General features: G+C 38.8%; 1 protein-coding gene across 1 annotated transcript in view; it reads right to left on the bottom strand.

The window, feature by feature from the left end:
- The window catches only part of EPSTI1 (epithelial stromal interaction 1), a 100,246-nt gene that overhangs the window by 49,140 nt on the left and 36,143 nt on the right, over positions 1-14,963 (bottom strand). The window contains exon 6 of the mRNA XM_027557158.1: positions 11,640-11,713. Coding sequence (XP_027412959.1) covers positions 11,640-11,713 — 74 coding nt within the window. The remainder of the gene's footprint in view (positions 1-11,639; positions 11,714-14,963) is intronic.

Raw genomic sequence — 14,963 nt, forward strand, 5'->3', positions numbered from 1 at the left:
ACCATATATAAAAAAAGGTAAACAACAAGGATTTTTTAAAAAAACAATCAGTTTAAAAACATTCACTGTGATCTGTAAGAGCTCATGAGTCAGGTGCCCGCCAGCCATTGCACCCCAGGGTTACAAGGTGTGCCACGCACCTTCCTCTGCCTGGTTGCCCACATCCGATGCTGAACCATGACAGATAAGAAGGTGCTAATAAAAATGTTAGAGGACCCATTTTAACCCTCAAGAGTCATAATTAGGAAGGCACGCTCCCTGAAAAAAGAGCAGTGACAAATCTCTCTTTTTGCCTTGCAGGGTGGATGGAGTAGTTTTTCCTTCTCTCATCACCTAGTCAGTTGACACACAAACTCCAGTAGCTGCAGAGCACAGACAGTGAGGTAAACGAGTGAAGGGCGCCTAGACAGAGGGTGGCCAAAGGAGCACCGCTCGGTAATACAGTACACATACCAAGAACTTGCTAACCTAGTACAGTGCTTGACACGCGCCAGGCACGTAATGGTAAGTGTGTTAGTCGCTCAGTCGTGTCCAGCTCTTTGTGACCCCATGGACTAGCTCACAAAACTCCCCTGTCCATGGAATTCTCCAGGCAAGAATCCTGGAGTGGGCGGCCATTCCCTTCTCCAGGGGAGCTTCCCAACCAGGGATCGAATCCAGTCTCCTGCACTGCAGACAAATTCTTCACCATCTGAGCCACCAGGGAAGCCGTACATACTGGTACAAACTTCCCCACCAGGGAAGCTCATACACACCAGGTACAGTACAAACTGTTGAATATATGAAAGCACATTTCCTGTGAGATACTATCGATGCATTAGAATAAAAATTTTATCTGTGTTTCTCAAATATTTTTTAGTTTATATTTCTTCTCTTTGGACTATTTGTTTCAATCCCTTTGCCAGTTTTTCTGGAGTTGTCTTTTTTCTTATTAATTTGTAAGAGTTCTTTGTGAAACTAAGCCTTTATTATTTTTGAAGCAAATAGTTTCTCCTAGACCATCACTTACTTGTAATGTAGTTCACTATGTCATCTAGCATAAGTGTTTCCTGTAGTCAAATCTGTATTTTTTTTCTTATGGATTCTAAGTTGTACACATAGCATAGGAAGGCATTTCTACCACAAAATTTTAAAAGCATCGTTCATTACATTCTGTGTTGAATTAATACAATTTGTCAAATTATCTGTTCTTTTGATGCTGATTTGAAAAAAAATACTTGTATCAACAGCTAAAGTACCCTGATGCTGGGAAAGATTGAGGGTAGAAGGAGAAGGGGATGACAGAGGATGAGATGGTTAGATGGCATCATCAACTCAATGGACATGAGTTTGAGCAAACTTCAGGAAATAATGAAGGATGGGGAAGCCTGGGATGCTGCAGTCCATGGGGTCACAAAGAGTCGGACACGACTAAGAGAATGGTAGACTCTCTTCCATTCACTATTAACTGCGATGCCAATAACGCTTTTTTATTATTACCATACCTATGTTGTATATGCTTCATGTCACCAGCTTCTTCTCCCTTTTCCCTTCAATTTTTCAAGTTTGTCTATTTTTTAAATATTTTCTCTTTAAAATTGGTTTATCATATTTCATAAAAGGTCCTGTTTAATTTATATATGAAGAAGAGTAGAATCATCTTTACAATGGTGATTTTTTCCTCTTATAGTAAATAGATATTCTATATTTATTTTCATCTTATTTTAGGTATTTTCTTTTATATATAAAAGTCTATTAGACTTACATTCACCTGTTTTACAATGTTGATAGATATTATAAATGAAATTTTTCTTTTAATTATATTTTACAGTGGACTTTTGATGGTGTGTCTGATGATGTGAAGACAGAAGTATTTGCATATTGATTTTAGATTCATTCATGATAGCCAAACTGATTAGTTCTAACAGTTTTTTAGTTAAGTCCCTTGAGAGGTTTTAGATAAACAGAGTCACTTATCTCTTCCTTTCCAATATTTAAGTTCTTTCTTTGTTAGAAATAAATTCTAATTTCCTATCTAAAAATCCATATCAGTTGTAAATAGCAAATACTCTTGTCATCCTGTTCCTGACTTAACTGAAAAAGTTGCCTTCTTTTTCTGTTTTCAAACCAGCTGGGCCTACTGTCTTTTTTAAGATGAGATCAAACAACATTTTCTCTTCCATTTAGAGTTTTTATTCTATTCAGGTTTCAAGTCTAATGGCATACTCTTTCCTAGGAAATAAATTAGGAAATCTGTTAAACAAATTAACAGAAGCAGGACATAGGATTTCTCTTCTAGAATTGTGGTTATACTTCCTTTCTTATCCTTGGAGTTCTTCCTTATTCCCTACTCAGACAAGTCAAAAGTTTATCCATTTTATCAGAGTTTTACAAAAAACTTAGGCTTTGGTTTATCGATGATAAATTATTCTATTCAACTTCATCACTTTTCTCCCTTTATTTATTCCTTCTTTCTGGGGTTTTTTTTTTTTTTTGGCATTTATTTTATGTGCTTTGTTATTTTATTTCCATTTTTCTAAAAGCTTTTAAACCTCTACATTTTCGAAATAATTTTATAGTCACATTCCATAGATTTTTTTTCATTTTCTTCATTATTTTATTTGATGTGTAGTTAAAACAGATCAGTGTGAATTTAGAATTTAAAAAATCAGATTGCCACTCTCAATCTGCAGTTTAACATTGAAAAATAAGTTTCGATTCTTCCCCTACCTTTGAATCAAATAAAAGATGCAGAATACTTTAAACTTTATATTCTCTTATCCTAAAGTAATTTGTAATTACTTTACAATTCAGTTTTGGTTTCAAAATTTTTTATCCTAATAGTCTCCCCCATCCTCCCAGGAAACCTGAATCTTTATTTTTTAATTGAATAACAATTAACACATAATATTAGTTTCAGGTATAGTGACTTTGATATTTTTATACACTATGAAATGGTCACCACAATAAATCCAATATGGTGACAGATGGTGACCTAACATTTAAAAAGGTAATTAGAAAAAAATTTTAAGTGGATAGACTTTAAAATTTCTTATTGCTTAATTTCTAATTTTATTACATTTTGTCCCCTTAGGAATGGTGACTTTATAGATTTGGGGAGTATTTTGGGAATTTACTGAGAGTCTTTGAGTCATTTTGTTGCTTAGTCACTTCAGTTGTGTTTGACTCTTTGTGACTCCATGGACTGTAGCCAGCCAGGTTCCTCTGTCCATGGATTTTTCCAGGCAAGAATACTGGAGTGGGTTGATATTTCCTATTCCAGGGCTTTGAGTCATGGCTAATGGTGATTAAGTCATATTTTTAAAGAATAGGTATTTTCATAAACTAGGCACAATACTTTGTAACTATGTCTGTATAATCATGCCAAGTCATGTTATTCATATACCCTCCATGCCTTATGAAATTTTTTTGGCTCACATGATGACATATTAATTTTTATGGAGAATTAGTTAAATAAAAGGAAAATTTGACACATCCATCATCTACATACAGACCTCAGCAGTTTCTGCTTCATATATTTCACATCTCTGTTGGTATTTATAGTTCATATTATCTTTTGGATTACATATTTTATCTGCATAAAATATCTTTTATCCTATTGAATGCTTTTATCTTGAATTCAGTTGTGTCTCAATATTGCTACATTTGCTTTTTTTTATCAGCATTTATGGATATATGTTCTGTGCTTTTATTTTCTGTTGTCGTAGGTATCTCTAATAGTAACATACAGCTAGATTTTTGCCTTTTTTTTTTTTTTTCAATCTGAAAGGTTTTTTAATAAGGAAATTTAGCCTATATAACCTTTTGCCAAAGAAGTGATGCTTTTGAACTGTGGTGTTGAAGAAGACTCTTGAGAGTCCCTTGGACTCCAAGGAGATCCAACCAGTCCATCCTAAAGGAAATCAGTCCTGAATGTTCATTAGAAGGACTGATGCTGAAGCTGAAACTCCAATAGTTTTGCTACCTGATGCGAAGAACTGACTCATTTGAAAAAACTCTAATGCTAGGAAAGATTAAAGGAGGGAGGAGAAGGGAACAACAGAGGATGAGATGGTTGGATGGCATCACTGACTCAATGGATATGAATCTTCATTTGAAAAAACTCTAATGCTAGGAAAGATTAAAGGAGGGAGGAGAAGGGAACAACAGAGGATGAGATGGTTGGATGGCATCACTGACTCAATGGATATGAATTTGGGTAAACTCTGGGAGTTGGTGATGGACAGGGAGGCCTGGCGTGCTGTAGTCCATGGGGTCGCAAAGAGCTGGACACGACTGAGCAACTGAACTGAACTGAACCTTTTACTGTGACTACTCCCTTGTTGCTTATAAAACTTCCACACCCTTTTCTGCCTTTTGTTGTAATTATCAATTTTTCATTTGACTTTTTTATGTTTTTGTTATATATCCTACTTAAACATATAATACAATTAAATATATAATAACATAATTACTCATTTTTTCCATCAACATCTGGAATTCATTAGCATTCACTCATACAAAAAATAATACTTGTTTTACTTCCTAACCTTCTCTCTTCCATCCATATGCCTCTTCTAGCACTGAAGCCCTCCATGATTTTAATTTGATCCCATTGATTCTTAATAATGAAAAAGAAAAACGTTAATCATGTATTTGACTATAAATGTCATTGTTTTCTTTATTCACAATGGTTCTGATATCTCTTCCTCTCTCTAGGACTCCTTATCTGTTTGACCAGAGTTCATTTTGTGGTGACATTTTAAAGTAAATATCTTAGAATTCACACGGAAGTGACAAATTGGCTAGCTATGCAGGTAGCTTGTGGTGCATATCCCACCAGGCATAGTACATTTACCGGGAGCTCTTTCAGGCCCTGGGGCCTTCTCAGTGAATCTCTTGTCTAGAAGTTCTTCGGCTGTACCCTTGCAGGTAAAGGCGAGAGTTCGCTGGTCTCTCTCTCCTTCCTCTGCTGTTCTTGTTTGCCATTCCTTTATACTCCACCTTCTCCCTCCAAGTACTATGTCTGATTTCTTACGTGATTTATATTGATTAATCTTCTTTTGATTTAGCAAATATTAGCCCCACCCCATGCCGCATATGAGGAAACCGAGGCTCGAAGAGGTTAAACAGGAATTTCCTGTTAGTACAGTAGTTAAGACTTGGCGCTTCCACTGAAAGGGGACGGGATTCAATCTCTCATTGCAGAACTAAGATTCCCACATGCCTTGCAGCCAAAAAAAAAAAATAAAGCAGAGAGATTAAAAATGTTAGGAGAGAAGTTAAATTTTGAGACCAGGCAGGCAGTCTGGTCCCTGGTATATCTGTGTCCTGCTATACCCTCCCAAGGGCGGAGCACTGATGGTATGATGTTCCAGCGATGAGATAGTTTAAGTGAAACCATTTTGTAAGTAAGTGGCCAGTCAACTTTTTATTTTTTACCAATTATTAATCATATCCTAAGAAAGGCAGAAGCTGTTCCTGACATCCAGGAGCTGGCCTGGCACTCATAGCTAAACCTTGGTCTTCTCCTATTGAAAGTAATTTCATACAACATCAGTCTCAGAGGAGGTCACTTTATGGCTTATGAAAAAATAAGACCACTCCATGACATGGCTGAACAAAGAAAAATGTATGAACCTTGTCTAAACTACAAAAATGACTATTAAACTAAACCCCCAGTATTTTGGCAAATGATAGAGACTGCTGCTTATTAATCAATTACAGTATTAGTCTCACTCTGATCTCGCCTCCTTTTAAATAACATATCTGATACCTACTTTGCTACACCCCTGAAATTAACACAACACTGTTAATCAACTGTACTCCAATGTAAAATAAAAAGTGTTTAAAAAGATACTTGATACCTAATCACTATTACTCCTGCTTGCTGATAACAGCCAACCCAGAACAAAGCCCTGTCTTCTCAAACCCTCTCCCACATCACCCGACACAGGCCCAAATCCTATCAGGCTTTTTGGTATCTATAAGTTCACTTCATTAGCATAAGACAGAAAGTTATGAATAGGATGACTTTTGGTTCACCTTACTTGGATTATAAAATGTGAGGTTGGATGTAAGCCTACCATATGGATAAGGGATCAATTTGGCCCTTAAGTGTCTTTTGGAAGCTCCCATGAAGGGCATTAGAAGTTTTGTGAGCATATTAGAAGACAAACTTGGAACCTAAGTATGCCTATTCAGCAGACCTGCCTGGATCCCTGGCTCTCAGAAACTAAAACAGATGAAGATGTGCCTCCTAGGAGCTAATCACACTATCATTCAAACGGAAGTAAAAGAGATGCATAGCTCCAATGGCGGGAATGAAGAAAACTTCCCAACATTACCATCGGCAGGTGGAGTGAATGGTGATGCTTGGCAATGGGAAAAGAAGGTCCTATTTGGGAATGAGCTTGGTTCCAAATGCTTTTTCAACCAAGGTTTTAAGAACTGAGCCCTGGACTTCCCTGGTGGTCCAGTGGTTAAGAATCCACCTGCCAATGCAGGGAACATGGTTCAATCCCTAGTCTGGGAAGACGCCACATGCTGTGGAGCAACTGAGCCAGTGTGCCCCAGCTACTGAGCCTGTGCTCTAGAGCCCCAGGGCACCGCAGCTACTGAAGCCTGCAGGCCCGAGGGCCCGTGCCCCACAATAAGAGAAGCCACCACAAGGAGAAACCTGCTCACGGCAACTGGAAAGTCAGCACACAGCAGTGAAGACCCAGTGCAGCCAAAAATAAATAAACAAATTAATTTAAAAAAAAAGGAACCGAGCCCCTTCTCCCCTAGAAATACTGAGTCCACCCAGGAGAGTTCACAAAAGCCCAGGTACCCTACAGTAAGCTTAACTGTGGAATTAATCCCATGTGAGACCTGGAGGAGGATGTCATTCATGTGTGAGGAAAATCAGAGAAAGCAGACATAATTCCTCGGTTTTTCTTTGCCTCCCGCAGGCAAAATTTAGATCTTCCTTGGAAGAATCAGAAGTCAATTTTGTCCAAGCCTTTATCTCTGAACTGACCAACAGTCTTCCCCACAGCATCCCCGCCCAATGCCATGGAGCTACAGTGCTTATCACCCACCCCTAGCCAGATGTTCCTGACCACACCTCTCAAATGCTCATTTTCCCTAGCCCCCCAAATTTCAGGACCAAGATCGGACTGCATCGTTCACTGCGTCTGTGACTTTGGGGGCAGACTCTAATTTCACAGTGGAGAGTCAGTTCTAGGATTCTTAAGCACGAAAGTGAAGGGTAGAATTTAAATTACACAATCCCTCCACCTAAAATAAAGATGATATATCTCTAATAGGATTGATCTAAAAATTAAATGAAAAATGTATATAGTATGCCTCATATGGCTGAAATACCCTAAGTTCTCAATAGTAGAGCAGCTCATTACTTTGAAATAGCATTTTAAAAGAGCCACGCACTTTCTATATTTTTAAAACCATACAAATGTATAATCTATTATATTAAATGATTATTAGATAGGAATTAAAATTATAAATGCTTAAAACACACACAATTCTCATTTTTCCAGCAAATCCGTACGAGAGCACTGTTTTTCCTAACACCTGCACCCAAAACCCATCTGATTGCCCCATTCACACCTTACCCTAGCCCCCATAACTCGTTATATAGTCTCCAAATTCAAACCTGTCTTGACATCCATCCAAAAGCCACATGGTTAGAAAGATGACTGTGACTCAAAATAAATTACCATTTAAATTAAAAATGCTGAAATTTGAAAAAATCTAAAAAACAACATCCTTTCTTTGATTATAACAATACACACACACAGGTTTATTAACTGTTACTTCAGATCCTTAAATCTACCAGTACTATTGACTCATAAAAAAAAATCCTGAAAAATCACATTTCACCCTTTATAAGCAGTAAAGAATGACAGAGTAAAATAATGATGAAAACTATGCCAAGGTTAGAAGCCTATTTCTACCCTTCACTTTCATGCTCAAGAATCCTAGAACTAACTCTCCACCATGAAATTTGAGTCTGTCCCCAGCCAGAATAGCAGACTTAATGCACCATTAATCTGGTCTGTTCTCAGCCGCCAACTGAAATAGTCACAGTCGTTCGATTGTTAAGGAAAAGGCAGTACTGCAGGAGTACATTCCAGAGGTCCTTTCATAAAAGCTATCCCGTGTGCTCCATCTGCATGTGCAATCTGCTTGTGTATTTCAGCCAGCTTGCACGGGCAGATTAATGTGTACAATTAGAAAGCAACCTCACAGGCATTCAATAAACTGCCTTCATTATTACACTCAGGAGAGTCCCTTTAGATGTCAATAAAAGCCTAGTTTTCTGCCTGTTAGCTAAATAATTGACAACACTAAAAATAATCAGAAGCAAATGAACAAGCCTGGAACAAGGTGGTAAGAAAGAGCACATTAAGATTCCCATGGTGGTGCCCCAGGATACTATCAGGAGCTTTTTCTCCAGCAACTTGGAGTTACAGTCTGCTCAAGTCTATGGTTGCCCTTTTCTACAGAAAACAAAGCAAAGACCACCACTCCCAGTCTGATATTTGAATCACACATATCATGGCATCAAAAATATTTCTTATTTGTGTTTCTATTTTGTGATCCTTCATTTGAACACCTTCAGAAGAATCTAACTTTGGGGTAAGAAGATGGAATAGGGAACAGCCTGGTTGGTCTGGTGAAAACTTTGTGCTGTTAAAATTCTGACAGCTCAGGGGAGACTTCCCTGGTGGTCCAGTGGCTAAGACTCCATGCTCCCAATGCAGGGGGCCCAGGTTTGATCTCTGGTCAGGAAATGAAGATCCCACATGCTGCAACTAAAGATCCTGCATGCCACCACGGAGGTCAAAAATCCGCTGTGCTGTAATGAAGACCTGGTGTGGCTAAATAAATATAAAAAAAAAAAAAATTCTAACAGCTGTCCTATTCAGTCTCTCCACCATAAATTGAGTCTAAGAAAATATGATAAAGGCTTGTTATACAGAGGATCCATCTTTTCCAAGAAGTTTCTTTCATATTTCTAGCTATATAATGGTCATTCATTTCATTAGCTACTAGTCTTTTAATTTCGAAAGCACTTCAAAACAAAATATACTTAAAACACACACACATATACTTCTTCTTGTGTTTCTCAATAGGCTTTAAAAATCAATTTGAGATACTTCTCATTTTCAGCCAGTTTCTCTTTTTCCTGGTTAACTGGGACTTTTACGATAAGCAGAAGAAAGCAGGAGTGAAATGTGCATGAAATTGAATTCAGCTCCACTGATAGTGTGTGAGGTGGCTGAGGGTAGAATTCTTTTTTCTTTACAGAAAAAGGATGATCTCTAATATTTAGTAAAACACAAACTCAAGAAGCTGGAGGACTAGGAAAAATAAAAAAGGTTTAATGACACAATCTCCCACATCCTCTAAAACTCTAAGAATCTCTTATCCTTCACATTATCATGTTAAAACTTCACAGAGGATAAGCTTGTTTTCCTAGTCCTGTACCTAAGATTCCTCACAGTGAGAAGGTCTTCCCTTTTCCAGTGTAAAAGGAGGATGCCACAGGATAAATATATTATGTATTACAATACTAAAATACTTTCTTATTGTCTCCAGGCAACATGCCCCCATGGAATCACTATATCTCCTTCAACTCCTACTGATTAGCCAAGAAATCAACTCTCATCCATTATCTACCAAAGAAGGCAGAGGCAACAATACATTCGGAGAAGGCAATGGCACCCCACTCCAGTAATCTTGCCTGGAAAATCCCATGGGTGGAGGAGCCTGGTAGGCTGTAGTCCATGGGGTCGCTAGGAGTCGGACACGACTGAGCGACTTCACTTTCACTTTTCACTTTCATGCACTGAAGAAGGAAATGGCAACCCACTCCAGTGTTCTTGCCTGGAGAATCCCAGGGACGGGGGAGCCTGGTGGGCTGCCGTCTATGGGGTCGCACAGAGTCGGACACGACTGAAGCGACTTAGCAGCAGCAGCAGCATTGCCTGTCTCCCTCAATCTCTAGGACAGTCAACTTCTCCTGGTGTTTAGCTTCACACCAGCTTTCTTACCCCGTGCCTGCCTTAAAACAAAAGTGGGGAAAGATAACACCATTCATTAGCACTTCCACCCAACCCCTTTCCATCTCCCACTTTTTACCTGGCCTGGGTAGCAGAGACAAAGTGCCCCATTTGAAAAGGGGCAAAGTGAAATATTGAGAAATATATTTTGCATTCTGACTTGAGTCTTAAAGCAAGGAGTTAGGGCTTACAACAGAGGCAAGAAAATTTCAGTGGAATGAGAAAACCAGAGAGGGCTGTACCTACAAGAGGAATACACTTTAGGGTGTCACATATGCTCACACCAACATGCGAATAAGCTTAAATTCTGCAAATGAGGTATAACAATGGGAATAGATAAGAGGAAGCAGTCAGAACAATCCATCTGAAAGTGGGAGGCCAATGTCTAGCTCTGGTGCAACCAAAAATCTCTATACTGCTAAGTCACGTAAGTTGTGTCCAACTCTGTGCGACCCCGTAGACGGCAGCCCACCAGGCTCCCCCGTCCCTGGGATTCTCCAGGCAAGAACACTGCAGTGGGTTGCCATTTCCTTCTCCAATGCATGGAAGTGAAAAGTGAAAGTGAAGTCGCTCAGTCGTGTCCGACTCCTAGCGACCCCATGGATCGCAGCCTACCAGGCTCCTCCATCCATGGGATTTGCCAGGCAAGAGTACTGGAGTGGGTTGCCATTGCCTTCTCCCAATCTCTATACAGTCTCTACAAAATGAGTTTTCTGATTCCATGCAGCAAGAACCTCTTTCTGTACGAAGTTACTTATCAAGTCTCCATAAAATGAAATCACTTGTATACCATTTATATATTTTATTTAATCCTTACAAATGGCTGATGGTATATTACCAACCCTATTAGGAAAAAAACCCAAAAAAACAAAAAAACTACTGAGTTTCCAAGAGGTTTAGTAGTTTGTCCAATGTCACAGCTGGAGAATGGAGCTAGGATTTTGAACCCAGATCTGCTTGGTTTTAATTCCACAATATTTGGTGTTAATCTAGGGACAGAAATACGGTTCTTCAATTTTGTCTATTCTTTTAGGCGGTGTTACTTAGAGCTGGGACACAAACTTATAAAGCATGCTGTGGTTGCCCTATACAGGTTAGCTGCTGTGATTCCCAAGTCACACTGGAAAAAGTACCTTGATGCATGACCATCAATTGGAGCTTTGCTGATAACTGTGAAATTATTTCTCAAATCTTGTTTATAAAAATGTAAGTCCTCAGTCCATTAGCTAAATCCCTAGTTAGATTCTGCTTGGGTACTTCTTTTCAAACAGTGTCTTGCTTATATTGGTGTTTCAGAAGTCTTCATAATCAAAACTAACCTGGATTACCAAAAAATCAAGCCCTCCAAGTTATTTAGAATATGGAATTTCTCAAATTTAGCAGTATTCATTCTAATCTGTTGACTACAAACCACAACTTTGGTGAGTACAGATGTCTCCAAACTTAGAACCTCACTTTTAGAGTTCAATTACATAATTAATAGCCAAGAATTCATTACCAGATATTTTAAACAGTTACCATCACCCGGAATTTAAAAGCACAATGAACAATATCTCTGTAAAAGGTACAAAGTTCTGAAAACAAACTTACTATTGCTGATACTCTCTAAAAGTTTCTCTTCTGAGGTTTTCTTGAAGTCTTTTTTTCTCCTCTAATTTGTTGCTCTGAAATTGCAAGTAACAAAATATTATCTTTTAAGGAAGCTTTAGGTGAAAATGTGGGCTTAAAACTCAACATTCAGAAAACTAAGATCATGGCATCTGGTCCCATCAATTCATGGCAAATAGATGGGAAAACAATAGAAACTGTGAGAGACTTTATGTTTTGGGCTCCAAAATCACTGCAGATGGTGACTGCAGCCATGAAATTAAAAGATGTGTGCTCCTTGGAAGAAAAGTTATGACCAACCTAGACAGCATATTAAAAAGCAGAGGCATTGCTATGTCAAAGCTATGGTTTTTCCAGTAGTCATGTATGGATGTGAGAGTTGGACTATAAAGAAAGCTGAGCACCAAAGAATGATGCTTTTGAACTGTGGTGTTGGAGAAGACTCTCGAGAGTCCCTTGGACTGCAAGGAGATCCAACCAGTCCATCCTAAAGGAGATCAGTCCTGAATATTCATTGCAAGGACTGATGCTGAAGCTGAAACTCCAATACTTTGACCACCTGATGTGAAGAACTGACTCGTTTGAAAAGACCCTGATGCTGGGAAAGATTGAAGGTAGGAGGAGAAGGGGATAATAGAGGATGAGATGGTTGGATGGCATCACTGACTCAATGGACATGAGTTTGAGTGAACTCTGGGAGTTGGTGATGGACAGGGAGGCCTGGTGCTGCAATCCATGGGGTCGCAAAGAGTCAGACATGACTGAACGACTGAACTGAACTGAACTAAGCAGAATCATGATGTTAAAATTACCCAAGGTCCAAAATCTTTAGGTTCAGGTGGCCTCCATAATCCATTATGGTACATAGCAGGGCAGCAAAGATAATACCCTCTCACAACTCTTGGGCCCTACACTGAAAGCCAGAAGCCCCGAGTTCCTTCCATTGTCCCCCTCTCCCAGATTGATGGGTATAATCACAAAAATCAGTATTTCATATTTTTAATCTTAGTTCAGATGATAGCAATATTTAATTTAATCTTAGTTCAGATGATAGCAATATTTCTATCTTAAGCAATGTCTTCAGAATGTTCTAGGGAAAACATAAAATTTCCATACCAATCATGTTAAATGAAAATGATGATAAATGGTTTAATAGTTGATATAAATATATATATGTATATGATTTAATCATATATATGTATATGATTAAATAGTTTATACTACATATATATATATATATATCACTCTATATCCTGATAAAGCATTCAGGAAACAATTTTCAATAAGCCAATTCAGTTCCCTTCTGACTTAGAATCAGACACTTAAAGCTGTTGAGAGACAGAACAGCAAATGTCCAAAATAAGCTATTGCGTAAATACTCTTCTCCTTTTTTTTAATTAGTTGCTTGGAGAGTCTAAAGAATTTCACATTTGATATTACTGTCACCATGGCTCTGACATATTTTAATCCGACTTAATAACCCAGAAAACTTGCTTTTTTTTTTTTAACTATGATACAACTGTCAGTTTTTAAATTTGCATATGAAAAACAAGTAGACTTCCTAGACAGCAAATTTAATGGGGAGCTGAGACAAGTTCCACAACACAGGAGAGATTTGAAGTTTTAATGTCAAGCATCTTTTATTTGATTTAATTTTAAAAAAATGGACTTGTCCACTGGGACGACCTGTGAAAAAGGAAAATGGAAATCATCACTTCCAAACTCTAACATAAGTTTAGTTCCATTTTCCAAAGAGGGAAAAAATTGTTCATTTCCGTGGAAGCCTTCATTCACACAGAACTATTTACTTATCCCATCTTGAAAGGTAAAATGGATGATTTCGGTTTCAGGAAAAAAAAATTAATAATAGGGAAAATTTACTACAATCTGAAAGCATCAATTAGGCAACGGGGTTATTAATGAAACAAGGCAATGGGGTTATTAATGAAACAGTTCTAGGAAGCAAACTGAATAAACATGATCTCAATCTAGAAAAAAAATCCTGACTCATGAGACCAAAAGTGGTCAATTTTGATGAGCTCCCCACATCTCGGTGGGGAAGAGGGGGGGCCAAGAGTTACAAGGCAGCAAGCAAGCAGCAGGTAGGTACTGATCAAACCAGAACTAGGAATGCTCCCGAGAGAACAGTGAGAAAGCCACACAGGCCCCCAGAGGCCACGGCTGGGTTCCTTCAGTGAGGTCAGAAACTGGGACACGGACTCTCCACCAGTAGATTGGCACTGTACTCAGCTCACGGAAATAGTACCCAGTAGCTATATTCCATCCAACAAAGGTCTGTGCCTCCCTGAAGAGTGGATGGAGAAGTAGTTTTCACAGTTCTGGAGTATTTGAGTATTCAGTGCCTTCCACCGTGGTAGTTGTTTTGGTTGCTTTGTGTTGTTCAGTCAGCAAGTTGTGTCCGACTCTTTGTGACCCCGTGGACTGTAGCCCGCCAGGCGGCTCTGTCCGTGGCATTTCCTAGGCAAGAACACTGGAGTGGGCTGCCATTTACTTCTCCAGGGGATCTTCCCGACCCAGGGATCGAACCCACGTCTGCTTAGCAGGCAGATTCTTTACCACTAAGCCACCTGGGAAGCCCAGGTATTTTAGTACACTAATCCAAATACTTAGATTTAGTCAGACTATTTCTTTCTTTCCATTTAGCAGTGCATTAAGGAGTCACCCAACCATACTTACACATGCATATACAAAGGCAGAATGTAAAATATCTAAGAAGAAAGGTCCAGAGGAAAAAATGATGGAGTTGGTTCTAGGTTCACCATCACTGAGTGACCTGAAGCAAATCATTTACTGTCACGGAATCCCAGGCACTCAGTAAACACTCCTCATATGCCTACTACATGCTCCATACTGTGTTCTGTTAGATGCTGGGACTACAGATATAAACCAAGCAGTGCCTACCCTGGAAAATTCGAGAAGCTAGCTGGGACCATAGACAAGAAAGCCACGATGGCAAAGTATAAAATATATTAGGGAGTAAAGGTTTGCAAATCTCTAGTATGAATATAAAGAAACAAGCACAGAAGTGGCCTGTTGGAGAAATGCTTTCAACAGTTCCCATAAACATTCGTTCAGCGTCTTCTATGTGGCAGGCCCCATCTTGGGTTAGGGGTAGAGTCAGGGTTAGCCTGACTCAGTGGTTTCTAACCTTGGGTGCATGAATTAGGTGTCTGTTAGGAATATGCTCAGTTTTATGGTGAATGAGTTCATAGCTTGCTTTCTTCAGATTTCCCTAAGGGCTGATGACCAAATAAAAGGATAAGAACCACAGGTCTAGTGAGAGAT

The sequence above is a fragment of the Bos indicus x Bos taurus genome, chromosome 12 (assembly GCF_003369695.1).
Source record: "Bos indicus x Bos taurus breed Angus x Brahman F1 hybrid chromosome 12, Bos_hybrid_MaternalHap_v2.0, whole genome shotgun sequence".
In the NCBI taxonomy this organism is placed as follows: domain Eukaryota; kingdom Metazoa; phylum Chordata; class Mammalia; order Artiodactyla; family Bovidae; genus Bos; species Bos indicus x Bos taurus.